Source organism: Haematobia irritans, chromosome 3, assembly GCF_050003625.1.
Source record: "Haematobia irritans isolate KBUSLIRL chromosome 3, ASM5000362v1, whole genome shotgun sequence".
Lineage (NCBI taxonomy): Eukaryota > Metazoa > Arthropoda > Insecta > Diptera > Muscidae > Haematobia > Haematobia irritans.
The window spans coordinates 183,045,769-183,068,329 of NC_134399.1; the positions used below are offsets into that span (position 1 = coordinate 183,045,769).

At 26.1% G+C, this 22,561-nt stretch overlaps 1 protein-coding gene and 1 long non-coding RNA gene across 8 annotated transcripts in view; one reads left to right on the top strand and one right to left on the bottom strand.

Annotated features, from left to right (window-relative positions):
- LOC142229586 (uncharacterized) overlaps positions 1-22,561 on the bottom strand; it is a 436,426-nt gene that overhangs the window by 363,722 nt on the left and 50,143 nt on the right. Inside the window, exon 2 of the long non-coding RNA XR_012720435.1 lies at positions 3,914-3,929. This is a non-coding gene — a long non-coding RNA (uncharacterized LOC142229586). The remainder of the gene's footprint in view (positions 1-3,913; positions 3,930-22,561) is intronic.
- Positions 1-22,561, top strand: part of Nna1 (Nna1 carboxypeptidase) — a 403,238-nt gene that overhangs the window by 336,493 nt on the left and 44,184 nt on the right. For all 7 annotated transcript variants that reach the window (XM_075300150.1, XM_075300154.1, XM_075300152.1 and 4 more), the window contains one exon: positions 15,689-15,757. In XM_075300150.1, the coding sequence (XP_075156265.1) occupies positions 15,689-15,757 (69 nt within the window). The remainder of the gene's footprint in view (positions 1-15,688; positions 15,758-22,561) is intronic.

Below are 22,561 nucleotides of genomic sequence, written 5' to 3' on the forward strand. Positions count from 1 at the left end.
AATTTTCTACAGATATAAAATTTCGACAAAATTTTCTATAGATATAAAATTTTCACAAAAGTTTCTATAGAAATAAAATTTTAACAAAATTTTCTATAGAAAAAACGTTTGACAAAATTTTCTATAGAAAAAAACGTTTGACAAAATTTTCTATAGAAACAAAATGTTGAGAAAATGTTCTATAGAAGTAAAATGTTTAAAAAATTTCCATAGAAATAAAATTTTCATAAATGTTCTATACAAATAAATTGTTTACAAAATATTCTATAAAAATAAAAGTTTGACAAAATTGTCTATAGAAATAAAATGTTGACAACATTTTCTATAGAAACAAAATTTTGAGAAAATTTCTATAGAAATAAAATTTTGAGAAAATTTTCTATAGAAATAAAATTTTGAGAAAAATTTCTATAGAAATAAAAATTTCACAAAAAAAATTTAAGAAAATTTTCTATAGAAATAAAAGTTTGAGAAAAATTTCCATAGAAATAAAATTTTCATAAAATGTTTTACACAAATAAATTGTTTACAAAATATTCAATAAAAATAAAATTTTGACAAAATTTTCTATAGAAAACAAATTTTGAGAAATTGTCTATAGAAATAGAAATAAAATTTTAACAAAATTTTCTACACAACTAAAAGTTTGACAATATTCTCTATAGAAATAAAAGTTTGACAAAATTTTCTATAGGAATAAAAGTTTGACAAAATTTTCTATAGAAAAAAAATTTTTACAAAATTTTGTATAGAAATAAAATGTTGAGAATATTTTTCTGTAGAAATACAATTTTGACAAAATTTTCTATAGAAATAAAATGTTGAGAAAAGTTTATAAAGAAATAAAATGTTGAGAAAATTTTCAAAAAAAAAAAATATTGACAAAATTTTCTATAGAAATAAAATTTTGAGAAAATTTTCTATAGATATAAAATTTCGACAAAGATATAAAATTTTCACAAAAGTTTCTACAGAAATAAAATTTTAACAAAATTTTCTATAGAAATAAAATGTTGACAAAATTTTATATAGAAATAAAATTTTGAGAATATTTTCTATAGAAATAAAAATTTTGAGAAAATTTAGTATAGAAATAAAATGTTGAGAATATTTTTCTGTAGAAATAAAATTTTGACAAAATTTTATATAGAAATAAAATTTTGAGAAAATTTTTTATAGAAATAAAATGTTGACAAAATTTTCTATAAAAATAAAATGTTGACAAAATTTTATATAGAAATAAAATTTTGAGAATATTTTCTATAGAAATAAAATTTTGAAAAAATTTTGTATAGAAATAAAATTTTGAGAAAATTTTCTATAGAAATAAAATGTTGACAAATTTTCTATAGAAATAGAATTTAAACAAAATTTTCTATAGATATAAAATTTCGACAAAATTTTCTATAGATATAAAATTTTCACAAAAGTTTCTATAGAAATAAAATTTTAACAAAATTTTCTGTATAGAAATAAAATGTTGACAAAATTTTTTATAGAAATAAATATTTTTATAGAAAAAATTTTTTAAAGAAATAAAATGTTGACAAAATTTTATATAGAAATAAAATTTTGAGAATATTTTCTATAGAAATAAAATTTTGAGAAAATTTTGTATAGAAATAAAATGTTGACAAAATTTTCTATAGAAATAAAATATTGACAAAATGTTCTATAGAAATAGAATTTAGACAAAATTTTCTATAGATATAAAATTTCGACAAAATTTTCTATAGATATAAAATTTTCACAAAAGTTTCTATAGAAATAAAATTTTAACAAAATTTTCTATATTGAAATACAATGTTGACAAAATTTTTTATAGAAATAAAATTTTAACTAAATTATCTATAAAAATAAACGTTTGGCAAAATGTTCTATAGAAATAAAATTTTCACAAAATTTTCGATAGAAATAAAAGTTTGACAAAACCCTCCACAGAAATAAAAGATTGGAAAAAATTTTCTATAGAAATAAAATTGTGACAAAATTTTCTATAGAAATAAAATTTTCATAAAATGTTTTACACAAACAAATTGTTTACAAAATATTCCATAAAAATAAAAGTTTGACAAAATTGTCTATACAAATAAAATTTGACAAACATTTCTATAGAAATAAAATTTTGAGAAAATTTCTATAGAAATAGAAATAAAATTTTAACAAAATTTTCTACAGACATAACAGTTTGACAATATTCTCTATAGAAATAAAAGCTTGACAAAATTTTCTATAGGAATAAAAGTTTGAGAAAATTGTCTATAGAAATAAAATTTTGACAAAATTGTCTATAGGAATAAACTTTTGAGACATTTTTCTTTAGAAATAAAATTGTGACAAAATTTTCATAGAAATAAAATTTTCTATACAAATGAATTTTTTACAAAATTTTCTATAGAAATAAAATTTTGAGAAAATTTTCTATAGGAATAAAATTTTGAGATATTTTTCTTTAGAAATAAAATTTTGACAAAATTTTCTATAGAAATAAAATTTTGAGAAAATTTTCGATAGGAATAAAATTTTGACAAAATTGTCTAGAGAAATAAAACGTTGACAACATTTTATATAGAAATTTTCTATAGAAATAAAATTTTGACAAAATTTTCTATAGAAATAGAATTTTGACAAAATTTTCAATAGAAATAAAATTTTGACAAAATTTTCTATATAAATAAAATTTTGACAAAATTTTCTATAGAAATAAAATTTCAACAAAATTTTCAATAGAAAAAAAGGTTGACAAAATTTTCTAAAGAAATAAAATTTTGACGAAATTTTCTATAAAAAAAATTTTTGAGAATTTTTTACGAAAAATACAAACGTTTTATCCTTCAAACTGAATTAACTTTTTCATAGATAAAAACATTCCAACAGAATGGAAAAACCACAAAACCAAGTTTATTCGAAATTTACTCATCATCGTGCTAGAGCAAATAAAAATACCAATTTCTTTTTTATCATCACAAAACCAACAGAAATGGTATTCATCATCCATGATATGATAATAATCAAGTTATATTTTTTCATATTGGATTTATCTGTGCTATTCCAATTGGTGTTATTTCTATCGTCGGAAATGATGGTTTTGGTGGTCTTAGTGCCTGTGTGTAGATAACCAGCATTCGTACCACCAATGCTTCCATCAACACATTTTGATTTGATTCATTATTTGAATGGGTGGTCCACAGGAGAGTCATAACCATGATGTTGAGATGTTGTAGTACAACACATCTCATGGTGGTTTCAATTATATAGAGATTTCCTTTGAACTGTGGGAATATTTACCAAAAAATCAAACACACTCTCTAATATAAACATTTGATGATGACGACGACGATGATAATGGAAGTGGTTGTATGATGTTTAGACAAACAAACACTCTCGCTGGATTCATCTTTATTCTAGTCATCAAAACCATGCCAGCCACACAGTTGAATGGGTTTCAACAATTTGTGAATTTTTAATTTTTACTAAATTTAGAAGGTATTACTAGACAATCTGCGAAATAACTTTGTTGTCTCTACTCATCCGAAATTTCACCAAAGAAGGTGATGGTGTTAGTTCATCGTTTGGTAAAATATCATCCCACTGTGCTAACCGCCCTTTGGTTTTTTGAATGTGGTGTTTTTGGGCTAGAACATTATTGGTAACGATAATAATAATAAACATAATCATAATAACAATAGATTTTGTTAGACAGTAAATATTTCATAAACATTCTCTCTCTCTGTTTCTCTCCCTATACACTGCAATGGATTGTATACCCTGAGTATGCTAGCAGTTGGTCTTCATTGATATTAAAAGGAAATCTATCTGTGCATTATTGAGATTTTATGGATAATGGTTTATGAAATATCGTTACATTTTGTGGCTTTTCGGTTCATGACAGTTCGGTCTTGAATATACTTACATAACAAATATTGAAGCTGGAAAGAAATGGAAAAACAAAAGGAATATTTTAATAACATTTTATACAAATAGACAATAATTAAAATTTAGTATTCTTGAATAGTTTGGTTTGTCGGATCGCTAAAGGCATGCAAAGGAAAGGACAAATGGTAATTGAACCTCAGAGAATAGCATATGACAAGAGTTATCGCACAAGTTTTAATGTAAACTCCAAGGGGTATACTTGTGTCTAATAATAGACAAAAACTTAAAAGCAACGTTACGGTTGAAAATTTTTACAAAAGCACCTTTTTTCATACACAAAAAGTAGCAATTAAACCTTTTATCTCGGTGTTTTATAAAGAACTCTAAAAAAACCTATCTAGATCCTAACTAACCAAACAACTAATTTTAGATTGACCCTGTTTATCTTATAACAAATATTTTCTTTGCAAAATTTTTTATAGAAATAACATTTTGAGAACATCTTCTAAAGAAATAAAATTTTGAAAAAAATGTTTATAGAAATACAATTTTGACAAAATTTTCTATAGAAATAAAATTTTGACAAAATTTTCTATAGAAATAAAATTTTGACAAAATTTTCTATAGAAATAAAACTTGGACAAAATTTTCTATAGAAATAAAATTTTGACAAAATTTTTAAAAAATTTTCTATAGAAATAAAATTTTGAAATAAAATTCTGAAAAAATTGTCTATAGAAATTAAATTTTGACAAAATTTTCAATAGAAATAAAATTTTGACAAAATTTTCCATAGAAATAAAAGGTTGACGAAATTTTCTATAGAAATACAATTTTGCAAAAAGTTTTATAGAAATACTATTTTGACAAAATTTTCTATAGAAATAAAATTTTGACAAAATTTTCTATAGAAATAAAATTTTAACAAAATTTTCTATAGAAATAAAATTTTGACAAAATGTTCTATATAAATAATATTTTTACAAAATTTTCTATAGAAATAGAATTTTGAAAAAAATTTCTATAGAAATAAAATTCTGAAAAAATGTTCAATAGAAATTAAATTTTGACCAAATTTTCTATAGAAATAAAATCTTGAGAAAAATTTCTATAGGAATAAAATATTGGGAAAATTTTCTATATAAATAAAATAATATAAATAATGAAAAATATAACTTGGAGAATATTTTCTATAGAAATAAGAGAAAAGTTTCTATAGAAATAAAATTTTGAGAATGTTCAATAGAAATAAAACCTTGACAAAATTTTTCATAGAAATAACATTTTGACGAAATTTTCTATAGAGAAAATTTTGACAAAATTTTCTATACAAAATAAAAATTTGACAAAATTTTCTATAGAAATAAAATTTTCACAAAATTTAATATAGAAATAAAATTTTCACAAAATTTAATATAGAAATAAAATTTTCACAAAATTTACTATAGAAATAAAATTTTAACAAAATTTTCTATAGAAATAAAATTTTTACAAAAATTTTCTATAGAAATAAAATTTTGACAAAAATTTTCTATAGAAATAAAATTTTGACAAAATTTTCTATAGAAATAGAGTTTTGACGAAATTTTCTACCGAAATAAAATGTTTCTATCGAAACAAAATGTTCTCTTATTTCTAAACAAAATTTTTACAAAATTTTCTATAGAAATAAAATTTTGACAACATAGAAATAAAACTTGGACAAAATTTTCTATAGAAATAAAATTTTGACAAAATTTTTAAAAAATTTTCTATAGAAATAAAATTTTGAAATAAAATTCTGAAAAAATTGTCTATAGAAATTAAATTTTGACAAAATTTTCAATAGAAATAAAATTTTGACAAAATTTTCCATAGAAATAAAAGGTTGACGAAATTTTCTATAGAAATACAATTTTGCAAAAAGTTTTATAGAAATACTATTTTGACAAAATTTTCTATAGAAATAAAATTTTGACAAAATTTTCTATAGAAATAAAATTTTAACAAAATTTTCTATAGAAATAAAATTTTGACAAAATGTTCTATATAAATAATATTTTTACAAAATTTTCTATAGAAATAGAATTTTGAAAAAAATTTCTATAGAAATAAAATTCTGAAAAAATGTTCAATAGAAATTAAATTTTGACCAAATTTTCTATAGAAATAAAATCTTGAGAAAAATTTCTATAGGAATAAAATATTGGGAAAATTTTCTATATAAATAAAATAATATAAATAATGAAAAATATAATTTGGAGAATATTTTCTATAGAAATAAGAGAAAAGTTTCTATAGAAATAAAATTTTGAGAATGTTCAATAGAAATAAAACCTTGACAAAATTTTTCATAGAAATAACATTTTGACGAAATTTTCTATAGAGAAAATTTTGACAAAATTTTCTATACAAAATAAAAATTTGACAAAATTTTCTATAGAAATAAAATTTTCACAAAATTTAATATAGAAATAAAATTTTCACAAAATTTAATATAGAAATAAAATTTTCACAAAATTTACTATAGAAATAAAATTTTAACAAAATTTTCTATAGAAATAAAATTTTGACAAAAATTTTCTATAGAAATAAAATTTTGACAAAAATTTTCTATAGAAATAAAATTTTGACAAAATTTTCTATAGAAATAGAGTTTTGACGAAATTTTCTATCGAAATAAAATGTTTCTATCGAAACAAAATGTTCTCTTATTTCTAAACAAAATTTTTACAAAATTTTCTATAGAAATAAAATTTTGACAACATTTTCTATAAAAATAAATTTTTGACAAAATTTTCTATAGAAATAAAATTGTGACAAAATTTTCCATAGAAATAAAATTTTGACAAAATTTTCTATAGAAATAAAATCTTAACAAAATTTTCTATAGAAATAAAATTTTGACAAAATTTTCTATAGCAATAAGAGAAAAGTTTCTATATAAATAACATTTTGAGAATGTTTAAAAGAAATGTTCAATAGAAATAAAACTTTGACAAAATAAGAAATAACATTTAGACGAAATTTTCTATACCAAATAAAAATTTGACAAAATTTTCTATAGAAATAAAATTTTTACAAAATTTTCTATAGAAATACAATCTTGACAAAATTTTCCATAGAAATAACATTTTGACGAAATTTTTTATAGAGAAAATTTTGAAAAAAATTTCTATAGAAATAAAATTTTGACAAAATTTTCTATAGAAATAAAATTTTGACAAAATTTTCTATAGAAATAAAATTTTGACAAAATTTTCTATAGAAATAAAATTTTGACAAAATTTTCTATAGAAATAAAATTTTGGCAAAATTTTCTATAGAAATAAAATTTTGAAAAAATTTTCTATAGAAATAAAATTTTGACTAAATTTTCTATAGAAATAAAATCTTGACAACATTTTCCATAGAAATAAAATTGTGACAAAATTTTCTACAGAAATAAAATCATGACAAAATTTTCCATAGAAATAAAATTGTGACAAAATTTTGTATAGAAATAAAATTTTGACAACTATTTTTATAGAAATGAAATTTTGACAAAATTTTCTATATAAATAAAATTTTGGCAAAATTTTCTATAGAAACAAAATTTTGGCAAAATTTTCCATAGAAATAAAATTTTGAAAAAAATTCTATAGAAATAAAATTTTGACAAAATAAGAAATAACATTTAGACGAAATTTTCTATACCAAATAAAAATTTGACAAAATTTTCTATAGAAATAAAATTTTGACAAAATTTTCTAAAGAAATAAAATTTTGACAAAATTTTCTATAGAAATAAAATTTTGAAAAAAATTCTATAGAAATAAAATTTTGACAAAATTTGCTATAGAAATAAAATTTTGAAAAAAATTCTATAGAAATTAAATTTTGACAAAATGTTCAATAGAAATAAAATCTTGACAAAATTTTCCATAGAAATAAAATTTTGACAAAATTTTCTACAGAAATAAAATTTTGACAACTATTTTTATAGAAATGAAATTTTGGCAAAATTTTCTATAGAAATAAAATTTTGAAAAAATTTTCTATAGAAATAAAATTGTGACAAAATTTTCTATAGAAATACAATTTTGACAAAATTTTCTATAGACATAAAATCGTGACAAAATTTTCCATAGAAATAAAATTGTGACAAAATTTTCTATAGAAATAAAATCTTTATAAAATGTTCCATAGAAATAAAATTTTGACAAAAGTTTCTAAAGAAATAAAATTTTGACAAAATTTTCTACAGAAATAAAATTTTGAGAAATTTTTCTATAGAAATAAAATCTTGAGAATATTTATTTTTTGTAGAATAAAATATTGGGAAAATTTTCTATAGAAATAAAATTTTGAGAAAACTTTCTATAGAAATAAAACTTCGAGAAAATTTTCTATACAAAATAAAATGTTGACAAAATGTTCAATAGAAATAAAATTTTGACAAATTTTTCCATTGAAAAAAATTTTGACAAAATTTTCCATAGAAATAAAATCTTGACAAAATTTTCCATAGAAATAAAATCTTGACAAAATTTTCCATAGAAATAAAATTTTGACAAAATTTTCTACAGAAATAAAATTTTGACAATTTTTATAGAAATGAAATGTTGACAAAATTTTCTATAGAAATATATAAATTATATGGCAAGGGAATTCAACTTCCGCTATTTTCGCAGGACCACCTCTCTTTGATAATTTCCAACTTTCCTAAAATCTATGCTTATTATAAGGCAACAATTTTTTTTTCAAAAGCAATGCTTCTTTAGCTATCCATTCAATTTGTACTTAGAATTTAAGCAATACCAAAAAAATTACAAATTTTCACATACGGATCATGAACTTCACATTTTCCATTAGCCCATACTTTCAACTTTTAGAAGTTATGCCATAAAATTTGTTCTACTTTACAAGCAATAACTTTTGTGAGCAACTTTTTTCGAAGCAAAGAAAAAAGAAAACAATCCATAAAAAAGTTAATGCAGTATCAGGGATACCCATCAGCTATTTAGATAAACTTTGTTGCTTAATTTTTCACCCCTGAAAAGAGTGGGAGACTAGGATATACGAGGAAATAGACTAAAGCCGTTTTCTCTAAGGGGATTGGTTAGGCTACAGATTTTTGGAAAATTTTTTTGAGCTAAAAGCAAAAGGAAAGAAACGACCCAAAGGACATAGGAACCGTTCGGGCAATCCTGAAACCTGAAAAAAGAAACAACAATGACCCTGAGTAGCCACTTATGTTTTCTTAGACAACAAAATTTTCCAATTGAATTGAATGGAAACAGAAGAAGAAAAAAACGAGATCTTGGCAAAAACTTCAAGATAACCGTTTGTCTAGTGGCTCATTCAAAGACATTTATTTTTGTAGTGCCTGCTTACCTTAGATTACGATATGGAGAAAATGTCTATTGCTCTTGGGTAATTTTTGATAAATGCTTAGCGTAAGCATTTCTATGACGATGTGGACGCATCATATGGATTCATGGTCATGTGTCCTCTCCATATGAATAGAATATGTATATAAGTCCTTTATGCGGAAACGGAAAGGCAGAAAAAACATGTGCAAGTAAATTTAAGCTGATTATATGGTCATATATACACACATACAGTAATACAGCCACAAATACACAAAGGCACATGCACACTAACTTTGATGTCAATGTGTATCAGTAAGCCATGAGTGAGTCAGTCATTCAGTCGGTCGGTCGGTTGCTACCTCAAATATGTTGAACAACGTATGGTTACTAAGGAATTATACTCACTCACCCCACATCCTGTCAGTGACTGAACATCCTGTAGACAACATCATTTGCCATTCAGCATTGCTTCTTGATATATGCCAGAGAATGTTGATGTGGACATTTGTTAGAGTTCTTGCAATTTAATCGTATTAAATTAAATTTACAATGTACGTTGCATATGTGTACGTGTGTGTGTGGAAACTACATTCATATTAAGGTAACATATATAACTAAGTACTTATTGCGTACATATTTCCGGCCATGTCCTTGTTAAGTGATTCTTAAATTCATTAAACATCAATGAATTCATTTTCATTTCAAAAGTTAGTATTATCCGACACAATATCCCGGTTAAGTGTCATTTATAAAGCTCTCATATTAATATCCTTAATTAATACAATGTGGGATTTTTATCAGAAATAAATAAGGGAATTATACACTCAACAAAAAAACCCAACGATTTTACCGTCCCAGTAAAAAAAAATTTGGAAGTAGTTCAAAAAGCACAACTTTAAATGTCCTCCCAAAGATGTTTTTTTATTTTAACTACACAGGAAATTCTTTTAATTAAATTTTTTATAATTCGCTTTTGTCATATTTTTAATGGATAATTTTAACTTTTTTTTTGTTTCATATGAGTTAAAAACAGTGTAAGAATTAATAAAATGGAACAAATTATTAAAATTTCCATTCCGAAAAAATGCTAAATCCAATCTGGAAAAATTGCGAACTTTTGGAAATATATGAGGTCAAACGTTTCAGACAAGCGTTAGAATGCATTAAGAATCATAAAAAATTTTTATTTCGCAAAATATTACAAATTTTTATACCCACCACCATAGAATGGTGATGGGGGTATAATAAGTTTGCAACACATCGAAATATCGATTTCCGACTATATAAAGGATATATATTCTTTATCAGGGAGAAATTCTAAGACGATATAAGCATGTCCGTCTGTCTGTCTGTTGTAATCACGCTACAGTCTTCAATAATAGAGCTAAAGGCTGATACGGTCAAAATTTGGTCAATATAAACTTGACGTATTTCTTTCAATTTTGCATTTAAAAAACCTGAACACCCCTCATTTTGAAGGTGTGTGTGTGTAGAATGTTGCTCCTATTTGGATTTTGGAATTCACTCTTCAGTTGTCAAAATGTCGTCCAAGCAAGAAGAGCAGCGTATCAAAATTTTGCTCGCGCATCGCGAAAATCCGAGCTACTCGCACGCAAAGCTGGCAAAATCGCTAAAAGTTGCCAAATCAACCGTTACAAATGTAATTAAAGTGTTTGGGGAACATTTGTCGACAGCCAGGAAGTCTGGATCGGGGGGAAATCGAAAACCGCAAGCCGCTGAGACGACAAAGAGAGTTGCCGGTAGTTTCAAGCGAAACCCTAACCTCTCTCTCCGAGATGCCGCAAATAAGCTGGGTGTATCGTCTACAACCGTGCATCGAGCCAAAAAACGAGCCGGACTATCGACTTACAAGAAGGTAGTGACTCCAAATCGCGATGATAAACAAAATACGACGGCCAACGCGCGATCCCGGAGGCTGTACACGACGATGCTGATGAAGTTTGACTGCGTGGTAATGGACGACGAAACCTACGTCAATGCCGACTACAAGCAGCTTCCGGGACAGAAGTTTTATACGGCAAAAGGAAGGGGAAAGGTAGCAGATATTTTCAAGCACATAAAACTGTCAAAGTTCGCAAAGAAATATCTGGTTTGGCAAGCCATCTGTACCTGTGGCTTGAAAAGCAGCATTTTCATAGCTTCCGGGACTGTCAACCAAGAAATTTACGTGAAAGAGTGTTTGAATAAACGTCTGCTGCCTTTCCTGAAGAAACACGGTTGTTCCGTACTGTTTTGGCCGGATTTGGCATCTTGCCATTACGGTAAAAAGGCCATGGAGTGGTACGCCGCCAACAACGTGCAGGTGGTTCCCAAGGACAAGAACCCTCCCAACACGCCAGAGCTCCGCCCAATTGAGAAATACTGGGCTATTGTCAAGCGGAACCTAAAGAAGACCAAAAAAACTGCTAAGGACGAGCAGCAGTTCAAGGCAAACTGGCTTTCTGCGGCGAAGAAGGTCGACAAGGTGGCAGTACAAAATCTGATGGCAGGTGTCAAGCGTGAGGCCCGGCAATTCGGATTTGGAAAAGCGAAAGCCTAACTGAATATTTTTCCTGAATTTTATACTAATTGAACTTGAAAAAGAAATTTAATTTGATTTTTTAAATAAACGATTTCACCGATTTACACGCGTTTTCCCTTGACCAAATTTTGACCGTATCACCCTTTATCGTCCTGAAATTTGGCACAGATTCGTGTTTTGTTTGCAGACAGGTCAAGTTCGATGAACATTGAGCTTAACATGGAATTGGGCAGCACTCAGTGAAAAGAGAATGAGCCTGATACATCGGGTGGCCACCTAACCTAACCTAAGTTGGATGATGGGCTATATCGGTCCAAGTTTTGATATAGTCCTAATATAAACCGATTTCCCGAGTTGGGGTCTTGGGCTTATAAAAACCGTAGTTTTTATCCAATTTGCCTGAAATTGTAAATCTAGAGGTACTTGAGGACCATAAAAAGGTGTGCCGAATATGGTGCCCATCGGTCCATTTTTTGGTATAGCCCCCATATAGACCGATCTCCAGATTTTGCTTCTTTGGGCGTCTAGAAACTGTATTTTCTATCCGATTTGCCTGAAATTGAAAATCTAGAGGTATTTTAGGACCATAAAGAAGTGTGTCGAAAATGGTCCGTATCGGTCCATGTTTTGGTATAGTCGCCATATAGACCGATCTCCTGATTTTTATTCTTGGGCTTGAATAAACTGTATTTATTACCCGATTTGCCTGAAATTAAAAACCTAGAGGTACTTTGGGACCCCAAATATGTGTGCCGAAATTGAGGTGTATCGGCCCATTTTTTGGTATAACCCCCATATAGACCGATATCTCGATTTTACTTATTGGGCGTCCAGAGACTTTATTTTCAAGCCCATTTGCTTGGAATTGAAAATCTAGAGGTATTATAGGACCATAAAAAGGTGTGCCGAATATGGTGCCCATCGGTCCATTTTTTGGTATAGCCCCCATATAGACCGATCTGCAGATTTTGCTTCTTGGGCGTCTAGAAACTGTATTTTCTATCCGGTTTGCCTGAAATTGAAAATCTAGAGGTATTTTAGGATTAGAAAGAGGTGTGTCGAAAATGGTCCGCATCGGTCCATGGTTTGCTATAGCCACCATATAGACCGATCTCCCGATTTTGCTTCTTGGGCGTCTACAAACTGTATTTTCTATCCGATTTGCCTGAAATTGAAAATCTAGAGGTATTTTAGGACCACAAAGAGGTGTGTCGAAAATGGTCCGTATCGGTCCATGTTTTGGTATAGTCGCCATATAGACCGATCTCCTGATTTTTATTCTTGGGCTTGAATAAACTGTATTTATTACCCGATTTGCCTGAAATTAAAAACCTAGAGGTACTTTGGGACCCCAAATATGTGTGCCGAAATTGAGGTGTATCGGCCCATTTTTTGGTATAACCCCCATATAGACCGATATCTCGATTTTACTTATTGGGCGTCCAGAGACTTTATTTTCAAGCCCATTTGCTTGGAATTGAAAATCTAGAGGTATTATAGGACCATAAAAAGGTGTGCCGAATATGGTGCCCATCGGTCCATTTTTTGGTATAGCCCCCATATAGACCGATCTGCAGATTTTGCTTCTTGGGCGTCTAGAAACTGTATTTTCTATCCGGTTTGCCTGAAATTGAAAATCTAGAGGTATTTTAGGATTAGAAAGAGGTGTGTCGAAAATGGTCCGCATCGGTCCATGGTTTGCTATAGCCACCATATAGACCGATCTCCCGATTTTGCTTCTTGGGCGTCTACAAACTGTATTTTCTATCCGATTTGCCTGAAATTGAAAATCTAGAGGTATTTTAGGACCACAAAGAGGTGTGTCGAAAATGGTCCGTATCGGTCCATGTTTTGGTGTAGTCGTCATATAGACCGATCTCCCGATTTTTATTCATATGCTTCTATAAACTGTATTTATTACCCGATTTGCCTGAAATTAAAAACCTAAAGATACTTTGGAACCCCAAATATATGTACCGAAATGCCGAAATGAAAATCTAGTGATATTTTAAGATCGAAAATGGTGCCTTTTGTTCCATATTTTGGTATAGCCCCCATATAGATCGATCTCCCGACTTTATTTCTTGGGCTTCTAGAATCCGTAGTTTTTATCCAATTTGCCGGAAATTAGAAATATAGACGTATCTTAGGACCATAAAGAGGTGTGTCGAAAATGGTCCGTATCGGTCCATGTTTTGGTATAGCCCCTATATAGACTGGTCTCCCGATTTTATTTCTAGAACTTCTGGAATCCAGCTGACCACAAATAGGTCAGCCGAATATGTTTTAGTGTAGCCTCCACATAGACCGATCTCCAGATTTAACTCCTTGGGCTTCTAGAAACCGTTGTTTTTATCCGATTTGCACAAAAATGTAAATATACTGGAAGTTTAGACCCTCAAAAACCTGTATCGCATTTATTTTTACCAGTTCATTTGGCAAGGCATCGATACAGCCCGATTTAACTTCTTGAGGGTACACCCAAAGAAAAAATATTTTCCTCCGGAATGCAATTTTAGATAAACGAAATTCCCCTTTCGTATAAAGTATTTTCGTTTAGAGCAAACTAATCCGAATTTTTGATAAGCGATTCAACGATTGTCTCTAAAATTTGTGTCAAAAGAAAACTTTGCTTTTCTAAAATTTCGTTCCTCAGAAAAGAAAACACTTCTTTCAAGGTATAGCAGGCGCACTGATCATGAAAATTGCTTGAAACTGAAAGTTAAATTTCAAGATTTTACTCATCGTATTCATTTAAATAATGGCGGAAAAAATCTACACATTTAACCCTTTCACTACCGAAATAAACCTAATGTCAAAAACTTTAATTTTTCTTCTGTTTCTATTTGTAATAACAGCATGTAGAACAAAAATTGTCATTTTGAGAACTTACCTCAATTACTTCAAGAGCTATATGAGCTTGTTCTGATAACATGATTCTTGAATTGTGACCAAATGGCCTTACGAAAATAAGCTTTATTTGGCCTATAATATATTTCAAAGTGTGAGAAAAAAATACAAAACAGAAACCGAAGTAGTATCAGCTACAGTTTTTGTATGAATGTCCATTTACTAGAAACATATAGTAGAAAAATTGTCTCAAATTTTCGTATTTTTCGTTTATCGTTAAAGAAGTTTTTAAAAATGTATTTTAGTGCTCGCTTACATGCAAAATATTTATAGCCTATTTAGATTAAAGCCTCTACTTTAAAATAACATCGAGAAATAAATTGAAACAAAGTGGGAAAATAGAATTTGGTGTCTCTTTCGAATGTCCTTCTAAGTGGACATCGGTAGTGAAAGGGTTAAGATTTCAAATCAGGGTTAAGATTTCATTATATACACGATATGTTTATGATTTCTCTAAAACTCGAAACAAAATTGGTTCTCATAAATCCAGAATCTGATCTGGACTTCATAGGTAGAATCTTTACATTTTTTCTTCGGGAAGCGTACTGGTTGAACTGATTTGCTTGGGGGGTTGTCATCAAACCCCCTAAAATGCTATATATTATCAAGTAACCCGCTACGACAAAGAGTTTTCAATGTAAACTATTATATTTGATTCATGGTGGTGGATTTTTTAGGATTCGGCCCGGCCGAACTTACTGCTGTATATTTTATTGACATGCTGAACACTGACTTCGAATCACACGTTAAGAAGTGATGCAAATTTAGTGAATCGGCTTTTGAAACGGTGGACATCTTGCCCATGTTAAATTAATCGCTACTGCGTCAAATTTACACCACTTCCCGACCCAAAAAGAAAAATTTAACTACTTTTTTGGCGACGCTTTTTTTTTGCTGGGCTGCCATTAAAGATTTCCATAAAGACAATGTAAATTTTCTTATTATTTTCCTTAAAACTGTATCCTTGTCAAACACTATTGATTTGTTAATCATTGCTAATGTTTTCTTTTTGTTTCTCTCGTTTTAGGATTATGAACATATGGGACGTGCATTTTGTGAAACATTATTGGATTACTGCGATGACAATCCAAACAAAGTAAACAGAAAAGCTAAATTATTGAAACGTATCAAAAAGATACGTAAACGTGAGAAACGCGAACAGAAGGCATTGAAATTAAAGAAATTGGCCGAACAGGGATGTATAATCGAAGAGAAATTCAAAGTTAAAATGCGAACAGGCAAAAGTGTTTCCTAAGATACTCATACATATACACATACACACACACTCACATATCGTGGAATTTACTTCATATGGGGTGAAAAAATACGAAATATTTGTAGAGATACATATATCGTAGCTTAGATAAAATAAACCATACATTTTATTCTATATTAAAAAAAAATTATTTAATATTAAGAAGAAAAAAACACAATACTACCATATGTTAATGTAATTGCTATTATGTTGTTTGTTTTAACTTTTTGAGCTTTATTGTCCTTGTTTTATGCATTATTAATATTTTTAATATTTGCTTTTATTTCATATTGCTTGTTTCACGTTAGATATCCTACATAAATATAGTGCAGGTAGTTGGTTTTATAACTTATCCGTATATATTTCAAAAAAAATCCTTGAATTAAGTATAAATTGGAATTTATTCGAAGTGAAGACACATAAACTAGTTAAATCATTTTAAAAAAATTGTTATGTCTCTAATACTTCGAATGAGTTTATTCTAAAGAGAGTTCATTTTTTTCAATCAAGAAATTATTAAATCCAATTAATTTTTTTAAAGAAATTGCTTCAATCACGAAGATGATAGTATTACTCACATATAACACATACAAAATATGGTCCTTTAAAAAATTAATTTATTTACTTAAAAAATTAATTGATTTTCATATTAAAATTAATTTTTAGATGAAAAAGCCAAATTTTTAGATGAAGTTCTGCTTAATTTCCCAAGTATTGTTTGATTGAAAAAGTGCATATGATTTATATGATGACTCTCTTATGTGTTTTCGATTATTATCATAGTTGGATTGTTCTTTGTATACCTTTCGCTGCTAAATTAACTTTCTAATTGACGTATTGAAAAATTTAATTGATTTTCGTAACAAACTCAAAGAATCAGCTCCGATCAGCTCCCTTTCACAGAAACAAATTTCGCTCAAAATATTTCAAATTAAAAACTTTTTTTCAATTAATCCCCATTTTCATGAAGCTCCGTTAGTGCTACATTAGCTAACGAACTTTTACACCGTACTGACGACATGTCTGTCATCATGTCTATATATTCATATCCCAGTTAGAAGCAATGTTGCCATTTTTGTTCGATCGGACCAAAATTGGTCCAAAAAATTATTAATTTTTAAATTGGGTCCGATGGTCGGACCAAATGGAATTTGATTAATTTTGGTCCATTTTCGTCAAATCGGTATTTTTTCAAAATTTTCTATAGAAATAAAATTTTGACTAAATTTTCTGTAGAAATAAAATTTTGGACAACATTTTCTATAGAAATAAAATTTTGAGAAAATTTTCTATAGAAATGAAATTTTGAGAAAATTTTCTATAGAAATAAAATTTTGAAAAATGTTTCTATAGAAATAAAATTTTGACAAAATTTTCAATAGATATAAAAGTTTGTCTAAATTTTCTATAGAAATAAAATTTTGAAAAAATTTTCTATAGAAATAAAATTTTGACAAAATTTTCTAATGAACTAAAATTTTAACAAAGTTTTCTAAAAAACAAACTTTTGATAAAGTTTACTATAAAAATAAAATTTTTGACAAAATTTTCTAATGAACTAAAATATTAACAAAATTTTCTATAGAAATAAAAATTTTCTGTAGAAATAAAATTTTGACAAAATTTTCTATAGAAATAAAATTTTGACAAAATTTTCTATATAAATAAAATTTTGACAAAATTTTCTATATAAATAACATTTGGACAAAATTTTCTATAGAAATAAAAATTTTCTATTGAAATACAATTTTGACAAAATTTTCTATTGAAATATAATTTTGACAAAATTTTCTATTGAAATAAAATTTTGAGAAAATTTTCTATAGAAACAAAATTTTTACAACATTTTCTATATAAATAAAATTTTGAGAAAATTTTCTATATAAATAAAATTTTGACAAAGTTTTCTATAGAAATATAAAATGTTGACAAAATTTTCTATAGAAATAAAATGTTGGCAAAATTTTCTATCGAAATAAAATTTTGACAAAATTTTCTATAGAAATAAAATTTTGACAAAATTTTCTTTAGAAAGAAAAGTTTGACAAAATTTTCTTTAGAAAGAAAAGTTTGACAAAGTTGTCTATACAAATAAAATTTTGACAAAATTTTCTATAGAAATCAAATGTTGACGAAATTTTTATAGAAATAAAATTTTGACAAAATTTTCTATCGAAATAAAATTTTGACAAAATTTTCTATAGAAAGAAAATGTTGACAAAATTTTGTATAGAAAGAAAATTTTGACAAAATTTTCTATAAAAATAAAATTTTGACAAAATATTCTATGGAAATAAAATTTCGACAAAATTTTCTATGGAAATAAAATTTCGACAAAATTTTCTATAGAAAGAAAATTTTGACAACATTTTCTATAGAAATAAAATTTTGACAACATTTTCTATAGAAATAAAATTTTGACTAAATTTTGTATAGAAATAAAACTTTGACAAAATTTTCTATAGAAATAAAATTTTGACAAAATTTTCTATAGAAATAAAATTTTGGCAAAATTTTCTACAAGAATAAAATTTTGACAAAATTTTCAATAAAAATAAAATTTTGACAAAATTTTCTATAGAAATAAAATTTTGACAAAATTTTCTATTGAAATAAAATTTTGACAAAATTTTCTTTAGAAATAAAATTTTGACAAAATTTTCAATTTGAAATAAAATTTTAACAAAATTTTCTATAGAAATAAAATTTTTACAAAATTTTCTATTGAAGTAAAATTTTGACAAAATTTTCTATTGAAATAAAATTTTGACAAAATTTTCTATTGAAATAAAATTTTGACAAAATTTTCGATGGAAAGAAAATTTTATTTCTTTAGAAATAAAATTTTGACAAAATTTTCGATTTAAAATGAAATTTTAACAAAATTTTCTATAGAAATAAATTTTTTAAAAAATTTTCTATAGAAATAAAATTTTGACAAATTTTCAATATAAATAAAAGTTTGGCTAAATTTTCTATAGAAATGAAATTTTGGCAAAATTTCCCAACGAAATGAAATTTTAACAAAATGTTGACAAAATTTTCTATAAAAATAAAATTTTGAGAAAATTTTCTATAGAAATAAAATTTTGAAAAAATTTTCTATACAAATAAAATGTTGACAAAATTTTTTATAAAAATAAAATTTTGACAAAATTTTTGATAGAAATAAGATTTTGACAAAATTTTTTATAAAAATAAAATTTTGACAAAATTTTCTATAGAAATAAAATTTTGACAAATTTTCAATATAAATAAAAGTTTGGCTAAATTTTCTATAGATATGAAATTTTGGCAAAATTTCTTAACGAAATGAAATTTTGAAAAAATTTTCTATGGAAATAAAATTTTGACAAAATTTTCTATAGAAAGAAAATTTTGACAAAATTTTTTAGAGAAATAGAATTTTGACAAATTTTTCTATAGAAATAAAATTTTGACAAAATTTTCTGTAGAAATAAAATTTTGACAAAATTTTCTATAGAAATAAAATTTTTGAATAGAAATAAAAATGTCACAAAATTCTCTATCGAAGTAAAATTTTGGAAGAATTTTAACTTTCAAATGATATTAATTTAATTTGGTCCAATTTTGGAAAAATGTTCGTCCAAAATAAAAATTCATTGTGGCAACGCTGGTTAGAAGCTTAACTGCTGAATATTTTTTTGCAGTTAAATTTAACCGGAGAGAAGATATTTGCAATTTACTTTCTCTTAACTGTCAGTAAAAGCCTAACAGAGCTGCATGAAAATGGTCGTAAGACTTTAATACTGTCATTGAATTAGAAAAAACAAAACTTTTCTTTGCTCCAAGTGATTGGAAAAGTCCATACATAGAAAAGTTTATCGACTTTTGGACAAGGAAACAAACTTTATATTAGAGAAATGCATCTTCTATGCTAAGCAAAATTTGCATTCGTATTTTAAAGACATGAAATCTTTGACCTCACGACAATATTTTTTTCAGTGTGAATACTGCTTTTCTAATTTACTATTTCAATTAATTTCTTTTTAGTTGACTGTTTTTTTTTTACAATCATATTTCATTGCAATCTCATTACAACATATTCTTAGAAAATAACAAACATTCTGATATTCTTCCTTGTCTACACAAACATTGCTGTTATTTTTATGAAATTGTATGTGAAGAAACTCATAAAATCATTTGCAAAAGAGTCTCGCATTATGTCTTTTCACTTTGTTTTCTTTTTGCATCTTTGGAAATAAAATGAAAATGTTTTCTTAGCATAAGAGTCAAACATGGCACATTCAACAAAGAAATGGGATGTTAACTGAAATGCAAAATGTTCTAACACATAAAGTTATGCTTACTACGTTGACTTTGTTGTAGATGGTGATTAATCTTTTAATTAAAGATTAAAACTATAGTCAATAATAGGCTAGAAATTATTTCAAAGATTTTTAATCTTTAAACTAAAGTATATACTTTTAATGGGTAATTTTAACTTTTTTGCTTCAAACAGTTTAAAAACAGAGTAAGAATTCATAAAATGGTACAAATCATTTAAATTTTGTCGAAAAAAAATGCTAAATCCAATCTGAAAAAATTGTGAATTTTTGAAAATATTTGAGGTCAAACTTTTCAGACAAGCGTTAGAATTTATTAAAAATTATAAAAAATATTTATTTGACAAAATACTACAGAATTTTTTAATTTACATCCAAAACATTGAATTTGGATCACACCTAAAAAAGAGATGCAAATTCAGTGCAACGGCTGTTGAAATGGAGGACTTCCGTCCTATGACAAATCCACGTTAAATTCATCGCTTCTGCGTCAATTTTGCACCACTTCCGGATCCAAAAAGAACATTTTCATTACTTTTTTGGCAACATTTTTTTTGCTGGGATTGTGAGAAAATTTGATTGACTTTAATACTTTTTAATGTACTTTAGTAAAATTAACTAAAAAAGTGGGAAAATATACACGAAGTATTGAAAGATTTACTAAATTCGTGTCTCCTATAAAATGGTTCAGAATTTCTTAAAATTTCCTTTCTAATAACAAGGATTTCTTTTTGTTTTTTTTTTTGTTTTGAGTGTAAGTGAAAGTCAAATGCTTTAGATCCAAGTAAACTACTTTTTTAGTGTACATATACAGACATATATATTTAATTGCAAATTGAACTACATAACTAGTTTGCAACAATATAATTAGCAAAGTTAACTGTTAAAGTTTGTAAAACATTAAGACTAACTTTATTAATGCGTAAATAGAACAAATCTGAAAAAAAAATCGACAAACATACATATATACGATACTCACACATATATCCAAAGGAAACACATTTTTCCATTACAGAAGTCATAAAAACAAACTATTTAATATTATAGAAATAATATAACAACTTAACATGAGTTTTTTTAATGAATTCATAATTAGCTTGTTCCATACTGCTAAAGATGATACTAAATATTAACTTTGTTTATTTTCTCTTGTTTATGCATTATACAAAAAAACATTTAAAAAGGCATATTTTTCTGTGCCTTAAGCCCCCCTAAGTTCGTGTCAATTTGATAATGGAATTAATTCCCCAAAATATTCACCCAAAATTTCTTCTCCTGCTGCCTTGGCTTAATTCCTAATTCCATTATGGATTAATTTTAATGCTCTCTATTCGTTAAATCTCAATGCTTAGTCACTACCCGCAAAGCTTTGTAGTTTGCTAAAGTTTTGAAGGATGTTCGCAACATCCTAACCCACCACACTACCAATCATCATCAGCTACCACATACCAACCAAAAATTATTTTATATAGTTTAGAGCTTTAGTTTCTGTAGTTTTCTTTAAAACAAAATTAAATTATTATTTAATAAAAATATGTATTATTTTTTAGTATTTTTTATCTTTATAATTTAGACCATTTAGATTTTATTTATTTATGTTACAAAAATGTTTTTGTTATTAAATAAAGCTTTTACACTTTACCACAACTTTGAACTCAAATAAATAACACAAAAACCAAATTTAATTTGAATATTTTATTCTTTTTTATGGGTATTTATAAATGGAAGCACATGATTTTTGTATAAATTTATTATTCATTTATTTTTTTTTAAGAAGTGCAAATGATGAAAGGGTTACAATGGTTTTTAAACTACAATGACAAAAAGTGCATTAAAACCGGCATGTTAGCGATCTTGAGTTGATGAATTTTAGTTTGTTTCTGTGCGTGTATTTTAGACGTGGTGAAGATGGTGAACACTTTGGAGATTGTTACATACGAAATTTAAAAGCAAAATGAGACACATATAAATTGAGTGAATCAGTGCAGATACTCTAAAGATATCAACTGAACTTGTAAATTCTATCATTCACGAATATTTGGGTATGAAAAAGCCCTGTACCTTGCGGATACTTCGAGGGTTTGAAGAATATCAATCTTATGGCGATTTCGATTGCAATAAAAAGTGCACCATTAAAATTTTTTTTGCAAATTATAAACGTCTGTGTTGTTGAAATAAAATTTTGGCACAATTTTCTATAGAAATAAAATTTTGGCAAAATTTTCTATAGAAATAAATTTTTGGCAAATTTTTTTATAGAAATAAAATTTTGGCATAATTTTCTATAGAAATAAAATTTTGTCAAAATATTCTATAGGAAAAAATTTTGGCAAATTTT